Raw genomic sequence first — 16,841 nt, 5'->3', positions numbered from 1 at the left:
AATATAGATTGTAAGTAATTTTCAAACGGAAAAGCACTGAATTCTTGAAGAATTCCAAATTTTTTCGCGTCATCACAAATATGTAATAAATGATGCAGGTTGTGCGATGCATTTTCTTTACCATATAAATTAATAAATGTTTCTACAAAATATTGCAATAAGGAGTTGGAATCATCTAAATATTGTTCCATATGTTTTGAATTAGACAAAATAGTGATAGCTACATGTAAAGTTAAAAAATTTAAATATTGATCATGATTTAGAATAGATTTTAAAACAACAGATCCCGTATATAATAAAAAAGTTCTAAATTCGGTTGCCTTCCATCTTTTACTTTCAAACAAAGATCTTGATTTTCTATTAAATTCGGAAGGTATATATTTTTTTTGATGTTCTAATAACTTTGATATTTCAGATATTTGACAAAAGGATAACTTTGTTTTAGGTTTTCCGTAACACCATAAAGAAATCAGTTTTTTAACAACTCCCAAGAATATTAAATGCATCGGATCAGATGGAAAATCATTCACCATATTTATATTAGGAATCGATTCAAGTATTGATGTACCTATATGATGGTTTTCTTGTAATTTTAATCGGAAATCGTTATCTGTTCTTAATTGACAACTATTTAAATATGGATAAGTCATTCTATTGAGATAATATTTGCCCTTAGCTGTACATTTAAAACATGCGTAATAACCCGAATGATCCTTTGTATAAGTAATAAAACATCTAGCAGGAACATCGCATATAAAAGATTTAATTTTAAAAGAATAAGTGTGATCTTTAATTTTTATACCATGAATAGTTAAATTTTTTGCTTCTTCTGTGAAAGATTGTAAAAATACATTGGCATCTGTGGGTTTTTCATGTCCATGATAAATTCCAATGACATCAACTTCATTGTAATTTTCAACTAAATTACATAAAATGGGATAAACTTGACTACTTGAACTTTTGAATAATGGCAGGCCATCGATGTTAATGTTAACTTCAATACAGTGTAAATTTTGAAAAGAACATCGCGATAAAAGTCTTTCGATGCAATTACTTAAACCGAAATGATAGTAATGTCCTGGTGCAACGACGTCTACATTGATTTTTCTGGGAGTTCCTAATAAACTGCGAGCATTTTTAGGCAATTCCGGATATTTAAGTTTCATATTAGATATTAATTCATTTAACGCAGTATGAGTTATATTATTTTTAATTGCCCATTCTTGCAACCAAGATATAGAATTTGGAAAATCAGTAGTGGAATTTATAGATTTAAAGTTATTCACAAAATTTGTAGATTCAAAGTTATCAAAATTATGTTCTGTATCATCGGGATCACGGTCTGAATTATAATTATTCACGGTTTCTAAATCATTATTGTTCGAAATCGAACGGATAAAGAAAGCTGAAAGGAAGGGCATTAATGTATTACATTCAAATTCATGCAATATAAGCATGCAGCATGCACATAACTAGCATTACGTATATAAAACCTTAAATTGTAACAGGCAGATTTTAATATTATTTAAATCGCGCTCGGCCGCACAAGTATACATATACCTCGCGCCTGCGAAAAAAGAAGCGCTTGCGTTAACTTTCACTTTAATCGTAAACACCGCGGTCGTGCGAGAGGAGAGAAAATCAAGTGCCAATAACAACAAAATATGACTTGCTAAAAGGTAAATAATTATCGTAAACGTACTTTCGCCCTTAACATCTCGATCGAACAAGGGAAAATGTTCGCGAAGGTTCTCGAAATCCGGGACTATATAAACCTCCTCTCTCGTGACCGCGGGGCTCTTTCCGATTGCTCGTCGCGAATAGAGTGTGCTTCTACTTTCCGAAAAAGATCGCTTGTCTTTTTCGGTTTTCTCGTCTAATTACCGTTGCTTGCGGAACAGTCAGTAATTTATTTTCGACCCGGCTTTTCTCTCGTTTATTGCATTCATTTCTAATACATTCGACTCGGCTATCTTTTGGTAATTTCTGTGCGGTAAAACAATTGTAATTTGTGTTGTTCTTAGAGTAAATATATTTTTTGTTCACGTTACGCGTTTGTCGAGTGCAGTGTTTCGCTGTCCTTTCGCTTCCGACCTTCCTATCCTGCTTTCCGTCGCGCACAATTATTGATATAAAAATTATTGCAATCCTCTAAATTATTATTTGAAACTGAAGGTGTACTTTCTAATAATGGCATTAAATTCTTATTTTGAACATTATTAATTACTAAATTAGTTATCTCTTGTGCTCTTCGATAATATTTTCTTCTTATTTTTGGTATTTTTAAAATTAATATTAAAATTTAAAATTGATTAATATTTTTCTACCTTTAATTAATTGATGAAAATCCGTTGAAAATTCGAGAATCGATAGAAATAATAATCTAAAAAATTTATAAATAACGCTATTAGCAATCAGTACAAAAACATTTAAAAAATAAAACAAATAAACAATAATCGGAAAAAAGCGTTGATTTAGTAACGAATGTCCCATGTATACAGGGTGTTTCAGAAATAAATCGCCAAACTTAAAAAGCATATTTTATATACTGTAAGGATGAAAACAATAACAGATTTTAATAAATCTTTTATAACAGATTTTAAGAACATTTGAAACTGTAACATTTCATTACAGAAATTGTTGAAAATAATTTTCTTCCACATTAATGCACGTGTCGCATCGACATCGCATAGATATTATCGAAGACGCCCAAAAATTCTCGAAATATTTATTTTGTCACACGAAATGATAATACGATTTCGGAGTACTTTCACAGTAATAATACAAATATCATAAATGATTCTATAATATTATTACAGATCCATCTAATAACTTTTTGTTTATTTCTAATAAAAAGTGAATAGGACAATTCATGAAACGAAGCGAGATATATGTTGCCCGATGTAAATAAAAAATGTTTATAACTTGAAAAGAAAGCTGTTCCGAATGTTTATATACTTTTTATCATTATAGTGAGTAGAATATGCTCTTAAAGTTTAGCGATCTATTTCTAAAACATTTTGTGTATAGATTATTATCATTAAAGATTATAGAACATAGGAAACGAATATGAAAACGAAAACGTTCAATCAATTAATATAATGAATGAAGGAAATTATGCGTGCGTGTGTGCGTGCGTATGTGATGTGTGCGTGAATGTGACAAAATTATTATTATATAATAATTATAGTAAAACGTCTTACCTTGATAAATTTCTAGCAAATGTCCAATAGATTGTGCAATGGTCGCAACCTCACAGCACTACACTACGTGTATGTATACGTGCTTACAATCGTCGACCGAATAAGGAAAGGTTCACTGACCCAAACATTACACTATCCTATAATAAGGATTCGCGGTTGTTTTGGTCTTGCGCATCACCGCGTGCGAGTACCGCGACGTCAAGGACGAGACGCAGTACCGTTAATTCTGACGGGGACATGTGCCCCGATAATAAATAAAAGTAAATTTATAGATTTAAATAAAATAAGTTATTATTAATAAATTATATTTAATTGGTATATAAAAAAATAATAATTTTAATATAAAAATAATTAAACTAAACATTAGTGTAAAAATAATTATAGTAAAAAAATATTGCGATACTAAAATAAATATTTAATAATAAAATACAATAATTATTTAATAATAATAATAATAATATACATATATTTTGATCGTGGCATTAAAAGAACAGATTTTGTAATATTAAAAATTATTTCTCAAATATATAAGTTTAGTTATAACATTAAATGATACTATAAAAACATTTTCAAACATTTTTTTATATATAAGTAAATGTTAAAAAATATTTGTTGTGATATATTTATTAATAACATATTTTTAATATATAATGACATATATTCAATAAAAATTAAAGGAATTTTTGAAAAATATTTTAAAACATTTTATAGGAACGAAAGGCAAATATTTTTTAAACGTTAATATAAAAAAAAATCAGTATTTAAATTTGAACATATATTGAATGTCCATAGGATGTACTGTTTAGGACATTTGATTCATATCCAAAAAAGGACATCCAATTTATGCCCTATTTATGTCCATGGACATATGGACATAAATTGGATTTAAAATGTACGTCCATAATACATCCAGTGCTATCTGGGAGATTATAATATATAAGATTATTGATGTTACATTGTATAACTCTCATTTCTTTCTCTCTACTACATAAGTACTTATGACGTGAAAGAACTTACGCGTAACGTATGATGGCTCAATGCAAGAATATTTAATCACGTAAAAAACTTGAGTTCAAATATATCAATATCAATTTTTTTATAATATATTGGAATATAGAAAATCATAGAAATATATTTTTTATATAGGCGATAAACTTAAAAATTTGATATTGAAAATATTTTAATCATTTTACAACTACACATACTATAAATATATAAATGCAAAATAATTCCGTAAATAAATTTCAAGTAATAAATCAATTGCACACATGCACACAGCTGGTATATGTAGATTTTTATTAAATTTATTTTCTGAATTATTTTACACTTATATATAGTGTATGTAGTAAAAATATTTTCAATATATTAAAAAATTTTTAAATCGCCGAAATATATTTTTTTATCATTTTTCTATATTTTAATATATATATATATATATATATTATAAAAAAATTGATATTGATATATTTGAACTCTAATTTATATACTGGATGATATACTGAACATCCTTGCATTGATTATACATTACTCAACGTTCTTTCACGTTATAAGTATTTGGAGCAAATTATACAATAGCATCAATAATCAAAAAGAAATCAAGAATAATCAATATATCTTATATAATAAATATATATACATATATATATATATATATATATATATATATATATATATATATATATACAGGGTGATTCAGGAGGAAAGGTAAAGATTTTAGTGGGTGATAGTATAGGCAAATGCGAACAAAAAATGTCCTATTAACATGTGTCTTATTTTTATTGGTTACAATAAACCACTCACGGCAGAAAAAAGTCAAAGGCACAAACAAAAGTAGACGCAAATGACTAAGTTCAAAGTTGATTTTCAAAAATGCCACCTCCGACTTCAATACACTTTCTAATTCTTTTGACTGTACTACGTGTAGCTCTTCTGAGGTCATCTTGACGTTCTTTTATGAGAGCAGCAGTATTCATAATTATAAAAATAAGACACATGTTAATAGGACATTTTTTGTTCGCATTTGCCTATACTATCACCCACTAAAATCTTTACCTTTCCTCCTGAATCACCCTGTATATATATACGCACATATGTGCATAACCATATATACAATTTCCAAAAAGTGGGTGCTTATTAGCCTTGCTACGCTACTGCCTTCTGCTACGGAAGGCCAGAAAGCATTTTCAGGCGGCATCTCGCGTATACCGGCACGGTAGAGGAACAAGGAGAACACGTGATTATCGGTCCTTGTCTCTCTACGGTGCGTCCGCGTGAGCAATGCAATGGTGTATGTACGTGTACAGACATGCACCACTACATAAAACCCGAGAATTGGTTTCTCGGCGTTGGCAACACTGAAATCGGAGTTTCGCGTTGTCACCGCGCGAGGTCTCCAACATCAATTCGGAGTTTGGCCGACCGACCTGTCGACCCTTAAGTTTCTTCTCTATGCTCTACATTTTCAATGGCGGCGTCTGCTAGTCGCGTCTGCTATCGCATTTATCTGTTGCATTCCAAGCGGCCATAGTTCTCGGAAACAAGTTTCCAACGTTTCCCGCCAAAAGCCGTCAGCCGTCATCTGTGTATCGGAGTATCGGAAGTGTCGCGGCACATCAGACTTGGCATATTTGTTATATCACTTCGTATATCATTTCGGCGACAAAATGTACGTCAAAGTGAGGACGATGGACGGGAAGAAGGAGGCGATTATAACGATCTCCAAGCTCACAAGCGTGGAAGATTTAAAGGTATGACACTTGATGTTGATCATATTGCCATGAAAAAACAACTTTGCCCTTTTATCACATATGTTACATGTTTTACGAAAGGATGAACGGCTTTGCGGACCCCTATTTATCGAATATATATATATATTTGGCTCTTAGTCGAGATGAAGATGGAGTTTTTTAAAAAAAATAGGAGAGCTGACTGACAAATATTCTTATTAATATATATATATATATATTTTTTTGTCGTAATTAGAAATATTTTTTTCACACTTATTAATTATGATAGTCTCATATATATTGAGCTCATAATCATCATATAAATTAATATTTTTCATATGGATATAAATATTTTATTTATTTATTTAATTTTATTATTTATTTAATTTAATAATTTATTTGATTTTATCAAGCATTTGACACAATACAATGGAGTTTAAGTCTACTGATTTCTGATCTTTTTCAGGGTGCGATTGAAAAGCAACTGCATGTTGAGACAGATATGCAGAGATTATTTTTTCGTGGCAAACAATTAGAAAATGGCTACAAGCTATACGATTATGACATTAATTTAAACGACGTTATACAGCTTATGATAAAAATAAAGTTTGATGATACAGAGAACAAAATTAGTGATAATAGCATAAAAGAAAAGAGAGAATTGAATGAAGATAAAGAAGAAGGACTGGTACAAGCGGAGAGCTTGTATTACAAAGTTGGAGATGCGATAGACTGCCTCGATGAAGAGAACGGTGCCTGGTTTGAAGCTATTGTACAAAACATTTTCCAAAAGGGAGAAGAAATAATTTATAATGTCCTGTGGGAGTTCACGAATGATGGATTCCCTTTCAATGTACCTGAAATGCGTATACGGCCACGTGCCATCCGTCTCATATCATTTGACAAATTATCTGAAGGCCAAAAGATAATGATCAATTATAATGTAGAGGAGCCTAAAGAAGTTGGATTGTGGTATGACTTTACAGTTGCCAAAATAGAAAAGAAAAAAAGATTGCAACAACTGACTGGAACATTGCACATTGGCTGGTATTACATATTTTGCATTCTATATATATTTTTATACATGTTTGCATTCTATGTATTTTTTTATATTATTGTATTATATTGTATTTTATTATATTTTATTATATTTATATTATTTTATTATTTTATATTTATATTACTTATATTATTTTATGTCATTTATATTATTTCATATATTACTTATATATTTATATTATTTTATTTTATATTTATATTATTTTATATTATTTTTATTATATTATTTTTTATTTTATATCATATTACTTAAGAATTATGATTTAGCTTTGCTATAACATTAATTTTTTTTTTTACCAGCAATAATCAGCTTGAGCTGCTGAAGATTAATTCCAAAGGAGAAATATATCAAATTGAAGTACGCAAATTATTAACAGAGAGAACATCGGAAGATGAAAAATTCATGATCAGCAATGGCAAACGCAGACGTGTTGCCGCCACTTGCTCGACGTGTATGGACAATCCGCGTAAGCAGTGTCGAGAATGCGGTTGCAAAATATGCGCCGGCAAACAGGACGAAAATAAACTCTTACTTTGCGACGAATGCAACCACGCGTATCATTTGGGATGTCTGAGCCCGCCGCTCGAGGCAATTCCAACTGAAGATTATTGGTATTGTCCTGAATGTAAAAACGACGAAAACGAAATCGTCAAGGTTCGTTTAAAGAGCTTTAAATTCATCCTATGCAAAATTGGATCTTAAAATCAGCTAGTATTCTCACATGTCGTAACTTTGATCTGATGAACAAAAAATATATTTTTTATTATTTATTTATTTAAAGTTAAACAATATGGACAGTTATTGGTTCACAACTATTCAAACAACACTCATAGAGAGGTTTTTGTGTTCAACTGTATTATATTTCCTGTTTAGCAGCTTTAGTTGATTTTACTAGGATCCAATTTCATATAGAATAGTGTAGAATTCTTCATCATCATTACTATTATCTATCTACCTAGGCGGGAGATAAATTGAAAAAGTCGAAGAAAAAATCTAAATCTGAAGACAAGAAGCCGAAGAAGGATTGGGGAAAAGGAATGGCTTGCGTTGGCAAAACAAAGATATGCAGTTTGGTCCCTTCGAATCACCGGGGTCCTATTCCAGGTGTAGAAGTTGGCACGAGTTGGATGTTTAGACTGCAGGTGACTAAGAGTTTCGAATCTCCTCCAATTTCAATAAATTTATCGACGTCGAATTATACAGTTATTGAAAGAACAAAAAATGTGTTGAAAAGAGGAAAGTCTATAAGTTTTTAATGGATATAAATAAAATGTTCGTATACTAGTTTATTTTATTGGAAAAAAAATAATGAAAAAAATACTAATAATTACATATGTAAGCTAATGATAAATATTTTCAAAGTGCGTATCATTTGAATTTGCACAAAATTTTGTTCTTTTACGAAAACTCGTAAAAACTTTTTCTAACATGTCACTTTTAATGTTATTGACGATCCTTTTAATAGCTGCTATTAAATCTGGCACTGTTAAAAATATTTATTATTAGTTTATGTGATTATTAGCACTTTTTTCATTACTTTTTATTAATAAAATAAATGAGCACGTAAACATTTATTTATATCTATTAAAAAACTGCAGACTTTCCTCTTTCCAAAACAATTTTTGTTTTCTCAATAACTGCACGCATTAAAAAATTACAGCAGATTAGTTTCAGCAATTTCCTATAGGACACTCTGTATGATTTATCAGTGTTTAATTTAATTGTTAAAATTATTTGTGTAAAATTTTTATATTTAATTAGGAAAAAGGAGTGATAAGAAAAGCTCGAAAAATTTATAAAAGAATAGTAAAAGAAAAAATATTGTACAGGTAGCGGAAGCGGGAGTGCACAGACCACATGTGGCCGGCATCCACGGACGAGAAACGGATTGCGCGTACTCTATCGTTTTGTCTGGTGGTTACGAGGACGACATCGACAACGGAGACGAGTTTTTATACACCGGTTCCGGTGGCAGAGATTTATCAGGTCATCGTCCAAGTCAAGAGAATATTGCTTGCGATTCAGTCAAAATCTTTCTACAATATATGAATTTTTATCGACACAGGTAACAAAAGAACCGCTGGACAGAGTAGCGATCAGAGATTGACTATGCAGAATAAGGCATTGGCAAGAAATTGTAACGCCAAGTTAAATGAAAAAACAGGCGCGACTGCTAGGGACTGGAGAGGAGGGATACCGGTCCGAGTAGTACGCAATTTTAAATTAAAGAAACATAGTAAATATGCACCAAAAGAGGGTAACAGGTACATTGAATTGATTTTTGAATTCTGAATAATTAATATACATAGTATATAGTTTTTTAACAGCAAAATGGCATTATTTTGACGTTTAATAATGTCAGTTTGCTACTTAGGAATATATATTTGCTGTTATCTAAATAAAATTATATAGATGATCATCTAGATGAAATTTTGACTTTATTATCTTTTATTTTATTTTTTCTTTTATATTAAATTCTATTATTTTTAGTTATTTTATCTTTCATCTTATTTATTATCTTATATTATCTTTATAATAAAAATATATATTATCTATATCTGCATCTTAAAAAAACTGTTATCTTTACAAAACTATCTAGAATAATGTTAGATAATTTGGTTTAGTCATATAAAAATACTTAAATAGTAGAACTTGAGGAATATAAGCAATAAAACTTTAAAAAAATATACATATATTTTTATAATTATTATTTTATAATTTTTATTATTTTTATAATTATAATAATTCTTTTTATAATTTACATTTTTTTCAGAATTGTGTTTACATAAAAAAGCTGTCTTCAAAATAATATTATCTGGATGAATTGTCATATAATTTTATCTTCTATCTAGATTTATTTAAAACAAAATCATCATCTTATTTAAGATGAATTTACATATTTTTATCTTATCTGGTTAATTTTAAAATAATCTAAGCACAACTGAATATATATATATATATATATATATATATATATATATTATTTGCTGTAGATACGACGGTATATACAAAGTAGTAAAGTATTATCCAGACACAGGCAAGAGTGGCTTTCGTGTTTGGAAATTTGTATTGCGGAGAGATGATCCTACTCCTGCGCCCTGGACTAAAGAAGGCAAGGTGAGAATCGCTTCGCTCAATTTAAAAATGATATATCCCGAGGGATATCTCGAAGCAATGGAGCAGAAGAACACAGCTGTGAAACGAAAAGCTGAAGATACTACAAGCCCGAAGAGAAATAAGAGTCCGCCCAAGAAAAAACTTAAACAGGAAATGTACGATTTAGAAGACGAATTGAAGAATTTGATAGAAAGTGACAAATTAAATGCTAAATTGTGGACTGAATGCACTGCGGCATTGCCCGATGGAAAATCCGCCTTCCTGCAATATGTTTCAGAAAGGTAAATATATATATTTTTTTGTTGAAATTTTGGCATTATCTTATCTTTATATAAAATATAAAGTATATAGAATATATCTTAAACAAAAAAGTATTATCTTTATTAAATTGCCTAAAATAATATTCAGATAATTTGGTTTAGAGTCATAGCACATAAAAATACTTACACACACAATTAAATAGTAGAACTTACACAATAAGCAATAAAAATTTATAAAAAATATAAATGTATTTTTTATATTATATTTAAATAGTATATATTTTTATATTGCTTTTATAATTTACATTTTTTCAATAATTTTGTTTACATAAGCAATTTTAAAAATAATATTCTAGAAGTTATCTAGATGAATTACCATATAATTTTATCTTTTATCTATACACATTAACAAGAAATAATCTTTATCTTCTTTAAGATTAATTGAAACATATTTTCATCTCATCTTTATTTAGTTAATTTTATAATCATCTAATTGTAAGCACAACACTGATAATAATTTTTTTCGCAATTTCTTAATAATGAAATTTTCGAAAATAAAAATAATAAAATTAATAATGAAATAAAATAATAGAATCTTGATAAAATCCAATTTTATATTTTGCAGATTCACATGCGCCTGTTGCCTCGAAATAGTTTATAAGCCGGTAACGTCTCCCTGCGCACACAATATCTGCTTAAGGTGTTTAAAACGAAGTTTTGCCTCCGAGGTATATTCCTGTCCCTCGTGTCGACATAATCTAGGTAAAACTTACAACATGGAAATCAATCAGTCATTGGCGTCCGCATTATTATTAATTTTTCCTGGTTACGAGGGCGGAAGGTAGAAAATTATTTTTTTTTATAATTATATTATGGTTTGTTTATAAAGTACAATAATATGTGAGCAGTCGAGTCGTTTGTCTGATTTCAAGACAAATTATATAAAATTGTAAAATCCTGTAATTCGTCGTTTTCGAATCGACAGTTCAAACGTAGAAATTTAATTTTAAAATAGAAATTCTTTATATTCAATATACATATTATGTCATATATAGTACATAACTTTTGACATAACTTTTTATGTTTATAGAAAAAAATAATTATGTATACATATATATATATACTATTTTTATAGTATATATAAATTATATAGTATATATATATATATATATATATATATATATATATATATATATATATAATTTTTATTACATACAAATTTATTCACAGATGCAGGGAAAGTTGATGTGTCTTATTCTAATATATATTCTAAAAATTAAACCTTTTATTTAAACTGATGTGATATTGTTAATTATATTTTAATAATATGTATACATACAATGTAGACACTTTGATTGATTGATCTATTATAACATATTTAATTATCAGTATTCTAGACAAAGAAAGACATCTCACATTCTAACAAGAAACTTTTCACACATTTATACATTCTATATACTGCCTTTAGATTATTATGTTCAAGTTATTGTGGATTGTTCTTTATTTATTATATAGAATATAGAATAATATCGAAATATAGGATTAATTGTAGAATAATTTTAAAAGGGAAATGATATACACAATAGTGAATTTCCTGTATTGAATTTATATATCTTACATTTCTTGAGTTGTATCAAGTGATGGCACTACGTCTCCAATCCATTTCAAGTAATCGCCATTTCCATTTTGTATCTGCGTTATAAACATTCATAAAATTGTAATACACACATTTTATACATTAATTTTGTAGCATTATTGTATTATTATTTTCCTGGATATTAAAAATAATACACTTGCAGTCTCTTTACAATAAAATATTTAAAATAAAATATGCAAATTAACTTACAGGCAGGGAAATCACTTCGCAAATTGTATAGGGATGATTATCTCTGTAGAAAAATTAAAGTTGAAATTTAATATTTATTATTAGGTAATTGTACAGTAGTTTTAATTGATCAACTTACTTCACATATTTTGTTAGAGCATCTATTTTCTCTGTCCTAGTTTTTATCATCTGTAATTTAAATAAATAATCAGTATCCCAATATTTTCTCGCCTACCTTTCTTCAGAGGGAATAGAAATTAAAATTTAAATTAAAAAAATAAAATCTCAAAGATTAAGATTTGATTTCTTGGCATCAAAACAAGGAAAATTAGCGCACCATAAAAATAATATACTTTACATCGGAAGCAGCTTACAAAGTCTGAGTTTCTTACCAATAAAAGTTCAGGATCCTCTTGTATCTTCCCCTCCCATTCGTATCTAGAGGAAGAATATATTTTTTTTTTAATATTCAAGAAATACAATTTTTGCTAAAAATATTCCTTGCACAATAACATATGTAAGATAACAAAAACTCACATGGAAAGAAGTTGTGGGATGATGTTGACACAGGCGGCGAGTTTATTTTCTACCAGGCCACTATAAAAAAATCAAAATTTTTTAAAAATAAAAAATTGAAAACACCAAGTGTGATGCAAATTTACATTATATATATATATATATGCATTAATTAATGCATTTTTTACCGCGCTAAATTTTTTGCCACCGTGTCGTTCGGCACGGTGACGTAGGCCACGGAATACAACCCGGGGAGGCTCGACGATGACATGTTCCGGTAGACCTGGGCGCAAACACTCCTCGCGATGCAGAAAAACATCAACGCTCCCGCGATAGAGGTTCGCGTTGCGAATAGCATCTGTAGAGAGCCGGCTTGATGTCGGTGAACTTCAAAGAGAACGGAACGACAAGAATCTGCCTCTTGACCACCAGCTGATCAATAATATTTGACAACAAGGAGAGTGGGAAGAATAATAAACAGCGTGATGTCAAGAATGTTGTATACATTATGGATAGATTAAATTGGAGCGAAAAATTAATGAACATAATTTTGAGTTTTCGAAATTTGGATTTTTAAGTATAAAAAATATTTCTGTATCTTTTTCTACGATTTTCACGTAATATTTTTCGAAAACAGTTGGTAAAGTCAGAGAGCTGCAAATATCTCAAGTTATATCACAGATTAAGGGTCGGCAGGCGACATGGTGGAGACGCCTATCGGCCGGCCGGGAATTACGGATTCTTATTTTCCAGATATTAGCGAAAATATTGAATGAATCTTATTAAATTTAGGATATTCTTAATCAGTAAGCTCATTTGTAGTCCTCTAAAGAGCTATTTTATGAAAAAAAGATAAAAATAAAAATTTTTAATAAACTTGGGGGAATGCACAGCTAGGAACGGGTAAGGTTGGGTTAGCCGCGAGTCCGTATTTTATTTATTATAAATTTTTAAGAGCGAAAATGTAAAATCCGGCCTTTTAGAGGACTGCTTTATTATATAAAGAATATATTAAAAAAAAATTCACGAAGTTATGTCACTTATTTTATGAAATATCTGGACGATAAGATTCTCACTAGATTCATAAGGAGCAGGGGAAATTTCTGTGGTAACATGCTGACTGCTTGACAAGGAGAGAGCATCATTCCATCTTTGTCTCTCTTACATCGCATATGTAGTAGCGTCCATGTAGGTACAAACACTAATACGTGAGCACACGGATGCAAATATTGAGAGATAATGTCAGCAAAAAGGCTATCATATTATTTTTATTTTTTTGTATATGTATGCATATGTAAATAAAGAACAAAAATAAAAACTATTTTAAGATGACATTTTATAATTAATTTTCTATATGTATTTGCATTTTATTAATATGTATTACATTTTTGATATGTTTTTAATTTATAATTTATATAAACATAAGTATGAAATAAAAATTGAAATAGTTCTGAAAATAAGTATATTAATGATAAAATTATTCAAAACAATAAAAAAATTAAATTTAATATTTTTTAGTGTTTGTACCTACATGGACGCTACTACATATGCGATGTAAGAGAGACAAAGATGGAATGATGCTCTCTCCTTGTCAAGCAGTATTAAAAGCCATATTAAAAGCTTCATTCAATTAATAATCCAATATAATAATCAACAATTATTTTTATATAATATATAGTATTTTTAAATATTTTTAAATATTTAAAATATTTTTTTTAAGATTAATTGAGGAAAAGAATATTTTAAATATAAAAAAATATTTTAAATATTTTTTTTCAATTAATTTTTAAAACAAATTTTTAAAAATATTTTTATATATTCAAATATTTATTATATTATATAAAAATTATTGTGAATTATACTCATTGGAGTAATAATTATTGATTGAAGCTTGTTATGGCACAAACTGAACATCTTGTACATTGTCTGTATAATATTTTACTTATTTATAAAATGTTTTTTATAAATAAATGAAATATTATATATATATAATATATAAGATTATAATATAAAAGATTATTGATGTTACATTGTATAACTCTCATTTCTTTCTCTCTGCTACATAAGTACTTATGACGTGAAAGAACTTACGAGTAACGTATGATGGCTCAATGCAAGAATATTTAATCACGTAAAAAACTGAGTTCAAATATATCAATATCAATTTTTTTATAATATATTGGAATATAGAAAATCATAGAAATATATTTTTTATATAGGCGATAAACTTAAAAATTTGATATTGAAAATATTTTAATCATTTTACAACTACACATACTATAAATATATAAATGCAAAATAATTCCGTAAATAAATTTCAAGTAATAAATCAATTGCACACATGCACACAGCTGGTATGTAGATTTTTATTAAATTTATTTTCTGAATTATTTTACACTTATATATAGTGTATGTAGTAAAAATATTTTCAATATATTAAAAAATTTTTAAATCGCCGAAATATATTTTTTTATCATTTTTCTATATTCTAATATATATATATATATATATATTATAAAAAAATTGATATTGATATATTTGAACTCTAATTTATATACTGGATGATATACTGAACATCCTTGCATTGATTATACATTACTCAACGTTCTTTCACGTTATAAGTATTTGGAGCAAATTATACAATAGCATCAATAATCAAAAAGAAATCAAGAATATAATCAACATATCCCTTATATAATATATATATATATATATATATATATATATATATATATATGTTATATATATACGTTATGCACATATGTGCATAACCATATATACTTCCAAAAAGTGGGTGCTTATTAGTTTTGTTACGTTACTGCTTTCTGCTACGGAAGGCCAGAAAGCATTTTCAGGCGGCATCTCGCGTATACCGGCACGGTAGATGAACAAGGAGAACACGTGATTATCGGTCCTTGTCTCTCTTACGTGCGTCCGCGTGAGCGATGCAGTTGGTGTATGTACGTGTACAGACATACACCACTACATAAAACCCGAGAATTGGTTTCTCGGCGTTGGCAACACTGAAACCGGAGTTTCGCGTTGTCACCGCACGAGGTCTCCAATATCAATTCGGAGTTTGCCTGGGTGTACTGCCGACCCTTAAGGGTCGACAGGTCGGTCGGCCAAACTCCGAATTGATGTTGGAGACCTCGCGCGGTGACAACGCGAAACTCCGATTTCAGTGTTGCCAACGCCGAGAAACCAATTCTCGGGTTTTATGTAGTGGTGCATGTCTGTACACGTACATACACCATTGCATTGCTCACGCGGACGCACCGTAGAGAGACAAGGACCGATAATCACGTGTTCTCCTTGTTCCTCTACCGTGCCGGTATACGCGAGATGCCGCCTGAAAATGCTTTCTGGCCTTCCGTAGCAGAAGGCAGTAGCGTAACAAGGCTAATAAGCACCCACTTTTTGGAAATTGTATATATGGTTATGCACATATGTGCATAACGTATATATATAACATATATATATATATATATATATATATATATATATTATATAAGGGATATGTTGATTATATTCTTGATTTCTTTTTGATTATTGATGCTATTGTATAATTTGCTCCAAATACTTATAACGTGAAAGAACGTTGAGTAATGTATAATCAATGCAAGGATGTTCAGTATATCATCCAGTATATAAATTAGAGTTCAAATATATCAATATCAATTTTTTTATAATATATATATATATATATATATATATATATTAGAATATAGAAAATGATAAAAAAATATATTTCGGCGATTTAAAAATTTTTAATATATTAAAAATATTTTTACTACATACACTATATATAAGTGGTAAAATAATTCAAAAAATAAATTTAATAAAAATCTACATACCAGCTGTGTGCATGTGTGCAATTGATTTATTACTTGAAATTTATTTACGGAATTATTTTGCATTTATATATTTATAGTATGTGTAGTTGTAAAATGATTAAAATATTTTCAATATCAAATTTTTAAGTTTATCGCCTATATAAAAAATATATTTCTATGATTTTCTATATTCCAATATATTATAAAAAATTGATATTGATATATTTGAACTCAAGTTTTTTACGTGATTAAATATTCTTGCATTGAGCCATCATACGTTACTCGTAAGTTCTTTCAC

At 28.8% G+C, this 16,841-nt stretch overlaps 2 protein-coding genes across 2 annotated transcripts; one reads left to right on the top strand and one right to left on the bottom strand.

Annotated features, from left to right (window-relative positions):
* The first annotated feature begins 5,657 nt into the window (after positions 1-5,657).
* LOC114944139 (E3 ubiquitin-protein ligase UHRF1-like) lies at positions 5,658-11,470 on the top strand. The gene is made up of 8 exons (XM_029319921.2): positions 5,658-5,950; positions 6,396-6,976; positions 7,289-7,643; positions 7,949-8,131; positions 8,819-8,975; positions 9,055-9,253; positions 9,983-10,387; positions 10,992-11,470. Exons 1-8 carry the CDS (start codon positions 5,867-5,869, stop codon positions 11,209-11,211), a joined length of 2,184 nt encoding a protein of 727 aa, XP_029175754.1. The 5' UTR covers positions 5,658-5,866; the 3' UTR covers positions 11,212-11,470.
* A 482-nt stretch (positions 11,471-11,952) lies between these two features.
* Positions 11,953-13,382, bottom strand: LOC114944147 (cutA divalent cation tolerance homolog). The gene is made up of 6 exons (XM_029319932.2): positions 12,896-13,382; positions 12,729-12,788; positions 12,584-12,629; positions 12,331-12,380; positions 12,213-12,255; positions 11,953-12,058 (listed from the first exon to the last, which is right to left on the bottom strand). The coding sequence occupies exons 1-6, from the start codon at positions 13,063-13,065 to the stop codon at positions 11,981-11,983; spliced, it is 447 nt and encodes a 148-aa protein (XP_029175765.1). The 5' UTR covers positions 13,066-13,382; the 3' UTR covers positions 11,953-11,980.
* Between the last annotated feature and the right edge of the window lie 3,459 nt (positions 13,383-16,841).

This window comes from Nylanderia fulva, unplaced genomic scaffold, assembly GCF_048542155.1.
Source record: "Nylanderia fulva isolate GAGA-0341 unplaced genomic scaffold, ASM4854215v1 Scaffold175, whole genome shotgun sequence".
NCBI classification, from domain to species: Eukaryota; Metazoa; Arthropoda; class Insecta; order Hymenoptera; family Formicidae; genus Nylanderia; species Nylanderia fulva.
This window is presented reverse-complemented; position numbering and strand designations above follow the sequence as displayed.

Coding starts and splice junctions, on each gene's coding strand:
- LOC114944139 (XM_029319921.2), top strand. CDS start 5,867: ATGTACGTCAAAGTGAGGACGATGGACGGGAAGAAGGAGGCGATTATA. Junction 5,951..6,395: donor CAAGCGTGGAAGATTTAAAG/GTATGACACTTG, acceptor GATCTTTTTCAG/GGTGCGATTGAAAAGCAACT. Junction 8,132..8,818: donor GTTGGATGTTTAGACTGCAG/GTGACTAAGAGT, acceptor AATATTGTACAG/GTAGCGGAAGCGGGAGTGCA.
- LOC114944147 (XM_029319932.2), bottom strand. CDS start 13,065: ATGCTATTCGCAACGCGAACCTCTATCGCGGGAGCGTTGATGTTTTTC. Junction 12,256..12,330: donor GCTCTAACAAAATATGTGAA/GTAAGTTGATCA, acceptor ATTTTTCTACAG/AGATAATCATCCCTATACAA. Junction 12,059..12,212: donor GCGAAGTGATTTCCCTGCCT/GTAAGTTAATTT, acceptor TTTATAACGCAG/ATACAAAATGGAAATGGCGA.